The 13,329-nt window shown below is 45.3% G+C and overlaps 1 protein-coding gene across 4 annotated transcripts; it reads left to right on the forward strand.

Moving 5' to 3' along the window:
• Window positions 1–202: 202 nt before the first annotated feature.
• tpm2.S (tropomyosin 2 S homeolog) lies at window positions 203–13,053 on the forward strand. Of its 4 annotated transcripts, none has more exons than XM_018241867.2 (9): window positions 203–394; window positions 4,036–4,161; window positions 7,241–7,374; window positions 7,703–7,820; window positions 7,907–7,977; window positions 9,592–9,667; window positions 9,935–9,997; window positions 10,841–10,910; window positions 12,406–13,053. In XM_018241867.2, exons 1-9 carry the CDS (start codon window positions 281–283, stop codon window positions 12,486–12,488), a joined length of 855 nt encoding a protein of 284 aa, XP_018097356.1. In that variant the 5' UTR covers window positions 203–280; the 3' UTR covers window positions 12,489–13,053.
• The last annotated feature ends 276 nt before the right edge of the window (window positions 13,054–13,329 follow it).

Genomic DNA, 13,329 nt, shown 5'->3' on the forward strand with positions numbered 1-13,329 from the left:
AGTAAAGTGAGTGTAGTTACAGGTATGAGTAGAAGTAAAGTGAGTGGAGAGACAGTTCAGTCCCAGCCCTGATGCCCGATTATTACTTCGAGTCTTGGCCCCGTTACTATTCCCCTCCCCGGGCGGGTTGAGTCCCTACAAGGAGTCGCTCAGGGTCGGCCGCTCCCTCTCTCTCTCCCTCCCGCATATAAAGCTTCTCCCCCGCAGTCCCGCTGCCCCAGTCCCGGACTCTCCGCTTTTTCTCTCTGTCCCGGTCGCTCTCGGAGTCGCAGTCGCAGCTATGGACGCGATTAAGAAGAAGATGCAGATGCTGAAGTTGGACAAGGAGAATGCGATTGATCGCGCGGAACAGGCCGAGGCGGATAAGAAACAGGCGGAGGATCGCTGGAAGCAGGTAATGGGGGGACCCCAAGAATGTCACCCGCCCCTCCCCCACTGTCTCCTCTCATCCCCTCCCCCCCACCCCGAGTACCAGAGGTTCCAGTCTCACAGATGTTCCCCCCCAAAACTCATCCGGGAGAGGAGACCCCCCTTTGTTACTGAGAAATCCCCCCTCCCCCCTCAACCTCAGTCTCCCCAAAACTCCTCACTGGGACTCTCTGATCCTGTAATGCCCCCCACTTCATCTGCAAATCTGGGGGCCACTACCAGGGGGGAGAGCAGCACAATCTGCCTCAATGACCCCCCTCTTTATACTTTAACTGGAGCCTCCCCCCCATAACTTTATACCTGGAGCCCTAACATCTCCCACTAAATTCCCCCCCCCATTCATCTAATAGAGAAGCACCAGCCCCACCCCCTGAACTAACAACAGCCCCCCAACTTCTCCCACTCTGAGTATCACTCATGTATTATAAGGGATAATGTACCCCCTACTGTAAATGATAAGGATATTAGAAGTCACTGAGGGGTTGTTCTGTGACCATATAAAGGCACAAGGCTGCAGGCTGAGTTATACAGGGAACTCTGAGTATCACTCATGTATTATAAGGGATAATGTACCCCCTACTGTAAATGATAAGGATATTAGAAGTCACTGAGGGGTTGTTCTGTGACCATATAAAGGCACAAGGCTACAGGCTGAGTTATACAGGGAACTCTGAGTATCACTCATGTATTATAAGGGATAATGTACCCCCTACTGTAAATGATAAGGATATTAGAAGTCACTGAGGGGTTGTTCTGTGACCATATAAAGGCACAAGGCTGCAGGCTGAGTTATACAGGGAACTCTGAGTATCACTCATGTATTATAAGGGATAATGTACCCCCTACTGTAAATGATAAGGATATTAGAAGTCACTGAGGGGTTGTTCTGTGACCATATAAAGGCACAAGGCTGCAGGCTGAGTTATACAGGGAACTCTGAGTATCACTCTTGTATTATAAGGGATAATGTACCCCCTACTGTAAATGATAAGGATATTAGAAGTCACTGAGGGTTGTGACAATATAAAGGCTGCAGGGGGTTACACTAAGGAGACAGAGGAGTGTGAGCTCTGTGGGTGAGATGAATAAAGTAAGTCCCAGTAGAATAGTAAGAAATTAACCCATGAGGGGTAAGTGAAACGTAAGTGACAGTTATTGGGAGAGGAATGTGAATAGAAGAGACTCGGGGGATCAGACTTGGGGTGTATTTCGGGCAGCTGACAATTCCAGGGAAGAATGTGCCCCCGCATGGCATGTGCCCGAGGAGAGCGGAAGGGATAAAAGTGACAGTTGCTACTGACAGAAAATACTCGGCTTCCTCCCCGGGGCAGATACTTGGCAGGGGCTGAATATTAACCCTCTCACTGTAACTTTATTCTCACCCTCCAGTCAAATTGTTCAGGAAATAATTGGGGTCACATTTGTTTTCCCTCTAATCCAAAGCCATTTCTCTAGCTCCCTCTAGTGTTCATTTCAGTGTACTGCCCAGAGGAGTATTAGAGTGTATATAAGTGCTCACAGGAGGACAAGTAATATATACACTCAATCTATAGAAGTACCATGTGGTAACAGAGACAGTAGGCAGGAGGTCCCTGTCCCATAGAGCTTACAGTCTAAATGTAACTGCTCTAGTTAAAGGGAAACTGTCACAGCAAAACATGTTATTTTATTAAAACACATCAGTTAATAGTGTTGTTCCAGCAGAATTCTGCACTGAAATCCATTTCTCAAAAGAGCAAACAGATTTTTTTATATTCAATTTTGAAATCTGACATGGGGCTAGACATATTGTCAGTTTCCCAGCTGCCCCCAGTCATGTGACTTGTGCTCTGATAAACTTCAGTCTCTCTTTACTGCTGTACTGCAAATTGGACTGATATCACCCCCTCCTGTTCCCCCGCCCACAGCAGCCAACCAATAGAACAAGGGGAAAGTAACCAAATTAAGAAAAATAGATCAATGCACATTCCCTGGTCCCCGGTCATGTCAGTAATCTATACAGATACATGTATTTACAAAGACAGGGGTTTTAGTTACAAAATGATGATCATAAGGTTGATAAGCCACCAAACCACGTCAAGGTAAAACCCATATGGCCGTCCCTAACTATTTACCTCTGGTCATAATATCAAATGCTAAAGCCTCCCGACATAAGAGAATTACCTGAAATAAAAGGTCTCCCGACCTGGGCATTGGTTTTCATCATAGGGCTTAGTCCTCCCCCGCCATTAGCTTTTAAAGGGGAGAGATAACCTAGACCCCCAGCACTGGTTCCATGAGATTAATCCTCCCCCGCTTGTGACAGAGACAAACTGCCCAGAACAAATGACAACTCCCTGGCACCTGCATTGCTAGAAATGCTCCCCACCTAGTGGTAGAAATGAGAACAGCACTCAGTCCTTATATATGCCCCAGTCCCAGTGTGACTCCTCCAGCTCCACTGAGGGAGAGAAACATTGAGCTTGTGAAGCACCAATGAAATCACACGGAATCATCTGAACTCCTGCAGAGCAAAAGGGCTTCAGGCACCATAGGAGCAATTTACATATAAGAATCCAAAGCTTCCCAAGCTTTAGCTCTGACCCCAAGCTGTAGCTCTGACCCCCAGGCAGTGGATCAGGGGGCCCTGTGTGAGGAGACAGTGGGGGCAGCAGGGCAGATAACATATATTTATATAGAAGCTCTAATGCCATTAATATAGAGAAGTGGGCGGGTACTAGAATGGCCATAGTCTTCTCCTTATTGGCCCTTGTACAACTATGTCTGTGGCCAGATTGGTCGCTCGCAGGTCTGAATTAGGATTGGGTGAATTTCCCGTTTCATTAGCCATAAAATTAGCCACTGGTGAAATGACGTCGACGTCCATTAAAGTCTAATTTTTGACGCGCAGCGAAACTTTCATTTTTTTGGACTCACAAAACCAAACAAGTCTACAAGCGTCATTTCCGCGGCGAAACAAGGTGAAAAAATTCGCCCTTCCCTAGTCTGAACATTAAACCCCCAGTAGTGATCTGATTATATCCCTGAGATGGGGGGGCTCACGACTGGACCAGCCTGGGCTACATCTCCATATTAGTGGCTAAATGGGGCCCATTGATTTGGTGACCCTCCCAATGAGGAGTGGGACAAGTAGATTAAGTGCAAGGGGCCCCTAAACCCCCCCACAATACAAGGCCAAGCTACTGCTGCTGGGGGTGTCCCTGTATCTGCCGCATGTTGGGGGGGTTATAGTCGCACACATGGGGCTTATTATTATGTGTATGACATTCGCCCTATTACCCCAGATCTGAAAGGGGGGGCACTTTTGTAACAATACTGGGGGTGAAAGAGGATCGGTAGATATGGGGCCTCATTCACTAAACGGAGGCAAATCTTCGAACAAGTTTTTTTTAACCTTATTCTGTTTTCCAGACCCAAGTGTCTCTCACTCACATTCACTCACACTCACATGTTCTTACACTCACTCTTGTACAACTCATACACTCACTCTCACATTCACTCACACTCACATGTTCTCACACTCACTCTTGTACAACTCATACACTCACTCTCACATTCACTCACACTCACAGCCTCACTCACACTTAATTCCTTCACTTCCCACAGATAGAGGAGGAGGTGTTGGCTATGCAGAAGAAGACCAAGGGGACGGAGGATGAGGTGGAGAAATATTCGGAGTCAGTGAAAGATGCTCAGGAGAAGCTGGAGATGGCGGAGAAGAAGGCGACTGACGTGAGTGACCCCATGTTTCCCCCTAATTTCGCCCCCTATCTTGTTGCCCCTGGAGGGGGGAGACAGTTACACACAAAATGACCAGGATTTCTAACTATAGCCGATCCATTAATGGCCGGACAGCTCCAGGCAGCTGAAGGGGGCACATTATTGGCCGGGGCCCGTGAATGATTCTTCTTAATTTAGAATATGGAAATTCTGGCTTTGGTTTGAAATCTTTTATGGGAGGGTATTTGACATATTTAGTGCATCCCCCAGTTTATTTGCCCCCCTGAAATACACTTTGTACCCCAGAACAATCTACCCTTTAACAACTCTTTTTGCACATGTGCACCCCTTTAATAAAACCCACTGACTATGCCCCCCCATGAAGAATGATTCCCTGATCCCCCGCAGCCCCCTTAGTAAGCTCTTTCTGTGCCAGGGCAGAGGGCTTGGCATGAACCCGTCGTATTTATAGGGTGTGAAATTATTGGTGCTGGAGCAGGGGGGAGGGGTCACGGCTCAGGTTTCTGTATAAATATGGAGGGGCCACAGTCCATGAGGTCATGTGATTAATATGTCAGCATTTAATTCCTGCCAGGTGGGGTGGCACCTCAACGTCTGCCCCAATTTATCTGAAATATGAGACCCCCAAAGAGATATGGCTCTGAGCTTAACTAAGGGATTTCTGTTACCTGTGAATATTCTGGGGGGAGGGGGTTACTAACAGGTACAGAAACAGACCTCAAGTACAACTTTAGGAACCTCCATCAGCCTCCAGAGTCTGGGAATAAAATCCATAATCCCAAGGAACCGGAAGTTACACAACAATGGAAAAGAGAACCACGTAGGGTTTTGGGATTTAGGGGACCTTTATGGAAATGTCCATTCCATGTGTATAGCAGGAGAATACTGGCAATACCTGAGTATTTTCTAGCTGAGTATACTGAGTGTTCTTGTTGGTCAATGTTCTAGCTCAGCATTTGCCCCCTCACTGGACCCAAGAGAAGAAAGTTTATAAAGAAGGGTATCAGCTCGTATCTTAGTATTTCATGTTTGTACTTAGATTGGTCCATGTTCTACACTGTCCAGTAACAGGAGGAGGCTGCTAATTCCACAGGATTCCCTCTCTCAGTATAACTTGTTTGGTCCATGTTCTAGCTCAGCCTGTCTATAGCAGAACAATACTGGCAACAACTGAGTATTTTCTAACTTATTATACCATTGTTTCTTGTATTGGTCCATCCTGTAGTGTAGAGCAGAAGGATACTAACATAACCTGAGTGTTTTCTAGGTTTGATGTATCATGTTCTTGCTTAAAGTGATCCATGTTCTAGAGTAGACCATCCATTGTAGAGCAGAAGGATATTGGCAATACTTGAGAGTTTTTTAGCTTAGTATTTCACTTTCTTACTTGGGTTGGTTCATGCTGTAGCTCAGCCAGTTTATATCAGAAGGATATTGACAGAACCTGAGTGTTTTCTAGTTTAGTAACCCATGTTCTTGCTTAGACTGGCCCATGTTCTATAATCTAGAACTCGATCATCCAAAGTATAACAGTAGGATATTGGCATAACCTGAGTCTGTCAAGATTGGATTTGCTCATGTTCTAGATCAGCCAGTGTCTAATGGAAGATAAGGCAGTGGGAATCAGTTTAGGCAATCTGTTTTTTATGTTTTGGGACTTCAGCAATGGAATGTCTTCTCTTGGGTGCAGTGAGGTTCAGCCCCGTTTCACTGAGGACATAAAGAATATCCAGACCCTGAAGTATGAGGTGGAGAGTTGTGAGGAGGGTGCGGGGTTGCTGTAGAGGGAAATGAGATTTGGGGATTTGGAGAGGCAGATCTAGGAGACATTAAGGGTCTCTCTGTTGATCAAAATTGGGGGGTTGTGGAAGCACTCCTAAGGCTAAATCAAAGTATATTTAAGTATAATGGAAGAGCTACTTACAATGCACTTCCCTGGGCCCCTGTCTCATAAGTAATTCAATATAAATGCAAGTGCATGTGTTTACAAAAACAGGGGTTTTTTAGTTACAAAGTTATGATCATAAAGTTGAAGAGCCACCATACCACGTCAAGGTAAGCCCCATATGGTGGTCCCTAACTTGTTTATTCTCAGGTCATAATATAAAAAGACAATTCTCTGCATAATAGCATTACCTGTATTCAGTGTTTGTGGAACATTGGTTTCACTCTGGAGCCTAGATCCTCCCCCGCCAGTTAAGGCTTTTAAGAGAGAGAGATTGCCCAAACCAACGCCCATATTTTAAAGCATAGGACCACAATTAGTATATAGGGATGGGTATGGGGTGCTATTAAAAACCACATGAAGCTAAGCCACAGCTTCAGGCTAATACAATGTACAAAATTGGGGGGTTGTGGAAGCACTCCTAAGGCTAAATCAAAGTAAGTAGCACTTCCATTATACTTAAATATACTTTGATTTAGCCTTAGGAGTGCTTCCACAACCCCCCTCTCTCTGTTGATCACCAGTTTTCATTTTCCTATGGGTTGTTTGCCCCCTAAATCAGCTTCTAAGAAAATCTTAAGGGGTCCAATTTTATTTTTCATGTTGCCTTCCATCATGAAGGAGAGCTTCTTTCTTATTTAATGCAATTCCTGAATTATTTATGTTACCAAATGATAGGGATGCACCGAATCCACTATTTTGTATTCGGCCGAACCCCCAAATCCTTTGCAAAAGATTCGGCCGAATACTGAACCGAATCCGAACGCTAATTTGCATATGCAAATTAGGGGTGGGAAAACATTAGGGGGAAAACATTAGGGGTTTGGCCTGGCAGAAGGATTCGGTGCATCCCTACCAAATGACAACAATATGGTGCAGCAACTTGATAAAATAATTGATCTGTCTGATTTGTAACAATAAATAATTGTGAGGACCAGTGTCAAGTCTCCAGCACGTTCCTACCTCATTGTACTTGGAACATTCTGCACTGGTCTAGACACCAGACAAATAGCATTTTGTGGCTCATACTGTGTCTGACTGTGTCTTTGTAGTGCTAAATTAATGGGAAATTTCCATTAGCCCCCCATGAACTCACTGAACCCACAATCCCTCTTGGCTTTGCAGGCTGAGGCTGAAGTAGCATCTTTGAACAGGCGCATCCAGCTGGTAGAGGAAGAGTTGGACCGTGCTCAGGAACGTCTTGCCACCGCTCTGCAGAAACTGGAAGAAACAGAGAAAGCAGTGGATGAGAGCGAGAGGTAAGGGCTGGGTAATTCTGAGCCATGTTTTTCCCATAATGCAAGTGTAGCAGCGTTAACCCCCTCTTCTGTGTGGCTGAAGCCTTAGTAAAGGAGAGGCCTAGTCCCTGTGGTAGGGTAGACACCATTGTGGAAGTTGGTCCAGTGAATAGCAGCCAATACAGCACTCTCTTGAACTGTGAGATAGGGTGGGCTAGCAAGAGCAGTATTGTGCTCCAGCCCATTTACATTTTTCTCAAGTTTGCCACATAAGAGGATACGTTTTTGCCTCAATACTGTATTCAGTGTTTCTCTTGGACTCACTTTCAATCACTCTGCTCTCACTCAGAGGCATGAAGGTCATTGAGAACAGGGCCACCAAGGATGGGGAGAAGATGGTGGACCAAGATCAGCAGCTGAAAGAAGCTAAAACCATAGCAGAGGATTCAGACCGCAAATATGAGGAGGTGAGTTTTCTGATTAGTGAAGGAAATGGATAACCAGGGAATACAGGGGTGAGATATGAGTTTCTCCTTCATTTGTGTTCATTCAGGTGGCCCGTAAGCTTGTCGGCATTGAGGGGGACCTGGAGCGTTCTGAAGAGCGAGCTGAGGTGGCTGAGAGGTGAGAAGGGAACAGATTAAGAAGAATCCCCCGATAATAGAGCAGTTGTTGTGCCAATTATAACTTTATATTACTCTGAATTCAGTGAAGGAATAATGACCCTCAGGGTCGGAGTATGCTTTAGTCATGCTACTTCTTAGTCCAGTGCTGACCATGTGAGGTCACATTTGGATGCTGATTTGGATTCATTTCTGATCCTCCTAAGTCCCAAGTGTTACATGGAATATCTCTTTACCCGGAGAGCTTGAGAAAACAGATATAGCTGCCATCTTGTGTTTGCTACACCCAGCTGTTGGCTACAAGGACTGACTAAATTGTTACTTACCTACTCTTCCTAATCTCTGCATAAAATAGAATGAAGGAATGAGGTTTAGGCACTTCTTCTCCTCACCTACATTCCCTAATCTGTCAATTAAACTGAATACACTGAAAGTCAGTCACAACCCACTCCTTCCCTATTCTCCTTAATCTCTGAGTCCAACAGAATATTCTGAGGATAAGTCACTCCCTGACCTCTGAGTTAAGCAGAATACCCTGAGGGCCAGGCACAACCTACTCCTTACCTACCTGACTATGGTTGCAGATTCAGAAGAAGACTTTGGTTAGCCACCTTTCAGATGGTGATGTCACAGGGCAAGATGGGTGATGTCAGGGGCCGCAACAATGACATCAGGGGGTGGGACTATTACATAGCGATTAGGAAATGGCTTATTGTCAGACGGGAGGCTCAGGATCAGCCTAAATACTCATAGAGACATGAGCAATGTGTGTAACATTATAATGACCACTTTGCTGTTCCCATGGGGATAATATCTGGCAGGGGCAGTGGAGGAGCTGTGTTTCCATTAACCTGTTACATAGAGAAAGTCATGGGATGAGGCTCTTATACACGTCCACAATCTGATGTTATTCTTGAGCTGAGCTTCTAAACCTGAATCTTTCCTCCCCAAGTCGGTTCAGGCAGTTGGAAGAGGAACTTCGGATCATGGATCAGAGTCTGAAATCTCTAATTGCAGCAGAGGAAGAGGTACTGGAGGGGAAGAAGCATCTTGTGCCTCATACATCTTCTCTTCTTCCTCTGACATCACTTCCTGTTCTTCCTCTGCCATCACTTCCTGTCCTTTCTCTGACATCACTTTTTTCTCTCATGTGACATTCAGTGGCAAATATGGTTTGAGCAGAGAAGATGACATTCCTGCCCAGACCAACTTGCCTCGCACACCCTGTCCTGCTGCCGGGTCCCTACTCACATGAGTCCCCCATACATTGAGTCAGGGCAATACGTGAGCCAGTTAACACTTCTGTACTTTGTGCTATTGCTCTGCATGCAGTAGATGGAAAGAAAGGCCACACAACTAACTGCCCACCAATTGCAGTTTTAAGGAAGAAAAAACTGATTTGCTTTCAACATATCTGCCCCCAGGGTCCAGGGCTTTATTTTCCATTACCGACCCCAAGAAATGAGTTCCTGTTTCATAATCTAATTTCTCTAAATTCTCTCCTTCTCTCTCTCTGTGACCCACTGTTCTTCTTTCCTTTCCTCTCCCGCCCCGACCCTGTTCTCATGCCAAACCCCCCTCTCACTCCTCTGTCTGTCTGATCATTGGGGAACAGTAAATGTGGGGATCTGGAGGAAGAGCTGAAGAACGTCACCAATAACTTGAAATCCCTTGAGGCACAAGCAGACAAGGTATCGAGTTTCCTTCTGTAACACCCATCAACCACCACCTCTGTCCAGTCTGTAGTTCTCCATTAACCACTGGGAAAATTCCCTCAGCCTTTGATAAATAACAATACATTGGCCCCAAGTCTTGCCTGTTTGTCCTTCCTACATTCATCGTATTCTCAGTGGGATCTCCTTTTGTCAGTTTTTAGGTGTTTCTTTATTAGACCCCCCCCCCAGCTATATCTGGTCTATCCCAGACAATGACTCATAAGGTCTTCTTTCATTTCATAGTATTCATCAAAGGAAGACAAATATGAGGAGGAGGTCAATCAGCTGACTGAGAAGCTAAAAGAAGTGAGTATGGAGCCAAGTGGGAGGAAAATGGGGAGAGACCAGGCCGAGTTGAAGGGAATGAGAGGGGAATGGGACCTGCTAATGGACTGGTTAGTGAAGGGACATGACTGGGCAGTTTGAAAATGGTTCTACATCTGGAGGATCTGGAACACAAAACCAATGAATAAGGAAATTCCTTTCGAGTTACAACAAATACGAAAGTTAAGGGGTTGGAAACTGGAGTGAGGAACCTTGGTGGGTGAGACGGGTGGAAGAATAAGGTCCAACAGGAGAAAGTAGGGGCAAGTGGTGATGAGAAGGACAAGGCATGTGCCAAGGTAGGTAGTAGGGATGCACCGAATCCAGGATTTGGTTTGGGATTCGGCCTGGATTCGGCCTTTTTCAGCAGGATTCAGATTTGGCCGCATCCTTCTGCCCGGCTGAACCGAATCCAAGTGCTAATTTGCATATGCTAATTAGGAGCGGGAGGGAAATCGTGTGACTTTTTCTCACAATACAAGGAAGTAAAAAATGTTTTCCCCTCCCCACCCCTAATTTGCATATGCAAATTAGGATTCGGATTCGGTTCAGTATTCGGCCGAATCTTTCAGGAAGGATTAAGGGGTTTGGCTGAATCCAGAATTCTGGATCCCTAGTAGGTAGGGGTGAGTATATAGAGACACAAGGTCAGGAAGGTGTAAGATGGGACAGGAATGGTTGGAGTTGGCCAAATGGCAGGTTGGTAGGGTTGGTAGGGGTGGTAGGGTTGGTAGGGTTGGTAGGGTTGGTAGGGTTGGTAGGGTTGGTAGGGTTGGTAAGGGCAATAGACAATGATTAGTTGTGGCTTTATATTTTCCCTTTCAGGCTGAGAGTCGGGTTGAGTTTGCTGAGAAATCTGTGGTTAAACTAGAGAAGACCATTGATGATCTGGAAGGTAGAGACCCCTCAGCTACTGATTGTCCCTTTTGTTCTGGTTTAGTGTTTGTCCTTCTGACATCATCAATCACTGTGAATAACCCTAATTTCTATATTAACCCTATGTCTGCCACTTTTACCTGCACTCTCCCATTTGCCCTTTCATCATTTCATGGCTAATTAAGTTCTGGTCTCTGTACTACACTGGATCTTGTTTCTGCAAACTCTGTTGTGCCTTTATGTATCTGATGTGGCCTGTTCTCCCATATTCCTCTTTGTTACTCAACTCTACCTATTTCTTACACCCTTTATGTGCTATACTATCTCCCATAATCTTCTTTGTTCCATTCTCTCCCCCTGGCTCTACTCTCCTTATGTTCTTCTCCTTTTCTGTTGGACTGTAAATCCCATACACTGCCCTTCTATCTTTTCTTTCTTGTCTTCTCAATGTCTAATTCATGGCCTTACTCTCCCTAAATTCTACCACTTGTTCATTATGCTATCTCTTGTATCTCTCTCATTCTTGCTCCCTGCCTCTCGTGCTTGCACTCTCTCTAGATGAGGTCTATTCTCAGAAGATGAGATATAAAGCCATCAGTGAGGATTTGGACAATGCTCTCAATGACATCACCTCTCTTTAAGCCTCACTTGCAACATCTTCTCGTGTCATGAGCTCCCATCCCACCAAGTCTTCACACGTGTTCACTTCCTCGAGTCTTATACCACTTGCATGTCTCATGTTTCACCAGAAAAGACTGTTTGACTGCCACGTTACTTCTATTTCATTGATGTCCAACACCTAGGAGTTTCTACTTATCAATGACATTAGTATTCTATTTTGGGTAATTTCCTCTCATTTCTATGGTACTGTCACCACTGGCTTGACTCGCTCTATTCCTGACTGTCACTGAGATCTTTGTGTGGCAGTTGCTGTCTGACTGCATGAGAGACATCTCTCTCTGTCTCAGGATGTCACTGTGGTTAAGCTTTGATAGGACTCCCGTGGCCCCTGTTGTATCTTTGTCCTCCTGTGTTTCTTCCCATGTACCTCAGGTTTTCTGTTCCTGTCTCTTTCCTCTGGTGGAACTGTATGTTTGATCCTCTGCTTTTGGGTCCGATAGCATGGATAAGGGGTGCGGCAGCACACGGGGTGCTGAGGGTCATTAGAATTGGTTTTGAGACGTGGATGGTGAACTCCCTTGAGCTCCATCTCCCCTTCCTCTTACATCTCTCTGTTTAATCCTGTGCTGCTAAATCAATAAACATTTCTCCTCTGTCTCCAAACTTTTATTTCATTCTTTCTTTCTTTTCTCCTTCATTTTCTATTGACTGGTCTCAGACATGTCCACTAGTATCAAGGTTTGGAAAGCAAGAGGAGGTGTGAGTGAGTGTATGAATGCTGAGTGTGAGTGGACACTGTGTGTGACTTGGCCTGTTCTTTTTCCCACTCTCACTGTCCCTATTTTGGGCTCGTCCCACAAACTCATGTGGACAATGGTGATTTGTGTCCCTAGAGAGTCTGACTGCTGCTAAAGAAGAGAAAATTGAACTTGACCAGACCCTGGACCAGACATTAGTGGAGCTGAACAACATGTAGATGTTCCCACTATTCCTTGAAGTCCTCCCTCCTGTCCTCACTTCTGTGCTCCATGTAATGACTGCACTTTGTGTGAAACGGATCTGTTTGTATCACAACATTCCCTGATCACATTCCCAGTATCTGCAGCTGGACCCTCACTCACCCTCGTACTTCATCCTGGAGAAAAGCTTCTTCATCTTCCTCCTCCCAATTTAGACTTTATACTGTAACGGCCTGGGTTTGCAGCACTGATTGCAGCACTTACTGTCCCCCAACATTTACCCTTCATGCAAACCCCACACTGAGCTCACTCCAACACTCCACGAGCCGAAACATAAAATGCAGGTAGTGTTCACCAAGGCCGGCCTTAATCATTGACAGATTGCAAGCTCATAGGCCTAGTCCTGAATTTATAGTCTCCAGGGCAACCGTATGTTACAGATGAATGGGGGGGCAGAGACTTACTACATGTTGCTCTAGGAAGGCAAAGAATTGAAAGGCTACTGGGAAACCTCCAGTCTCTAGTGAGTAACTAATTATTATTCTTTGAGATAAACGAATAAAGTGCATTGATTTAATTTAATGATCAGGATTGTGTGTGTTACTATAAATTGTACTGGATCTAATAGTTATTGGACCTTGCGCACCTCCTACGTGGAACACGGGTGTCTGTGCACAAAGGTGGAGGCTCAGAAACCTCCCAACAATAGTCCAATAGAAAATACCAGTGGCCACAGGTCTCCTGAAAGACTAAGTGTTTATTACGGAGCGCAGAGCAACGTTTCGGGGAAGACCCCTTTGTCAAACATACAGAACATACAAAGTAGTGCGTATAAATAGACCAACAATAATCCACATG

This window comes from Xenopus laevis, chromosome 1S, assembly GCF_017654675.1.
Source record: "Xenopus laevis strain J_2021 chromosome 1S, Xenopus_laevis_v10.1, whole genome shotgun sequence".
Lineage (NCBI taxonomy): Eukaryota > Metazoa > Chordata > Amphibia > Anura > Pipidae > Xenopus > Xenopus laevis.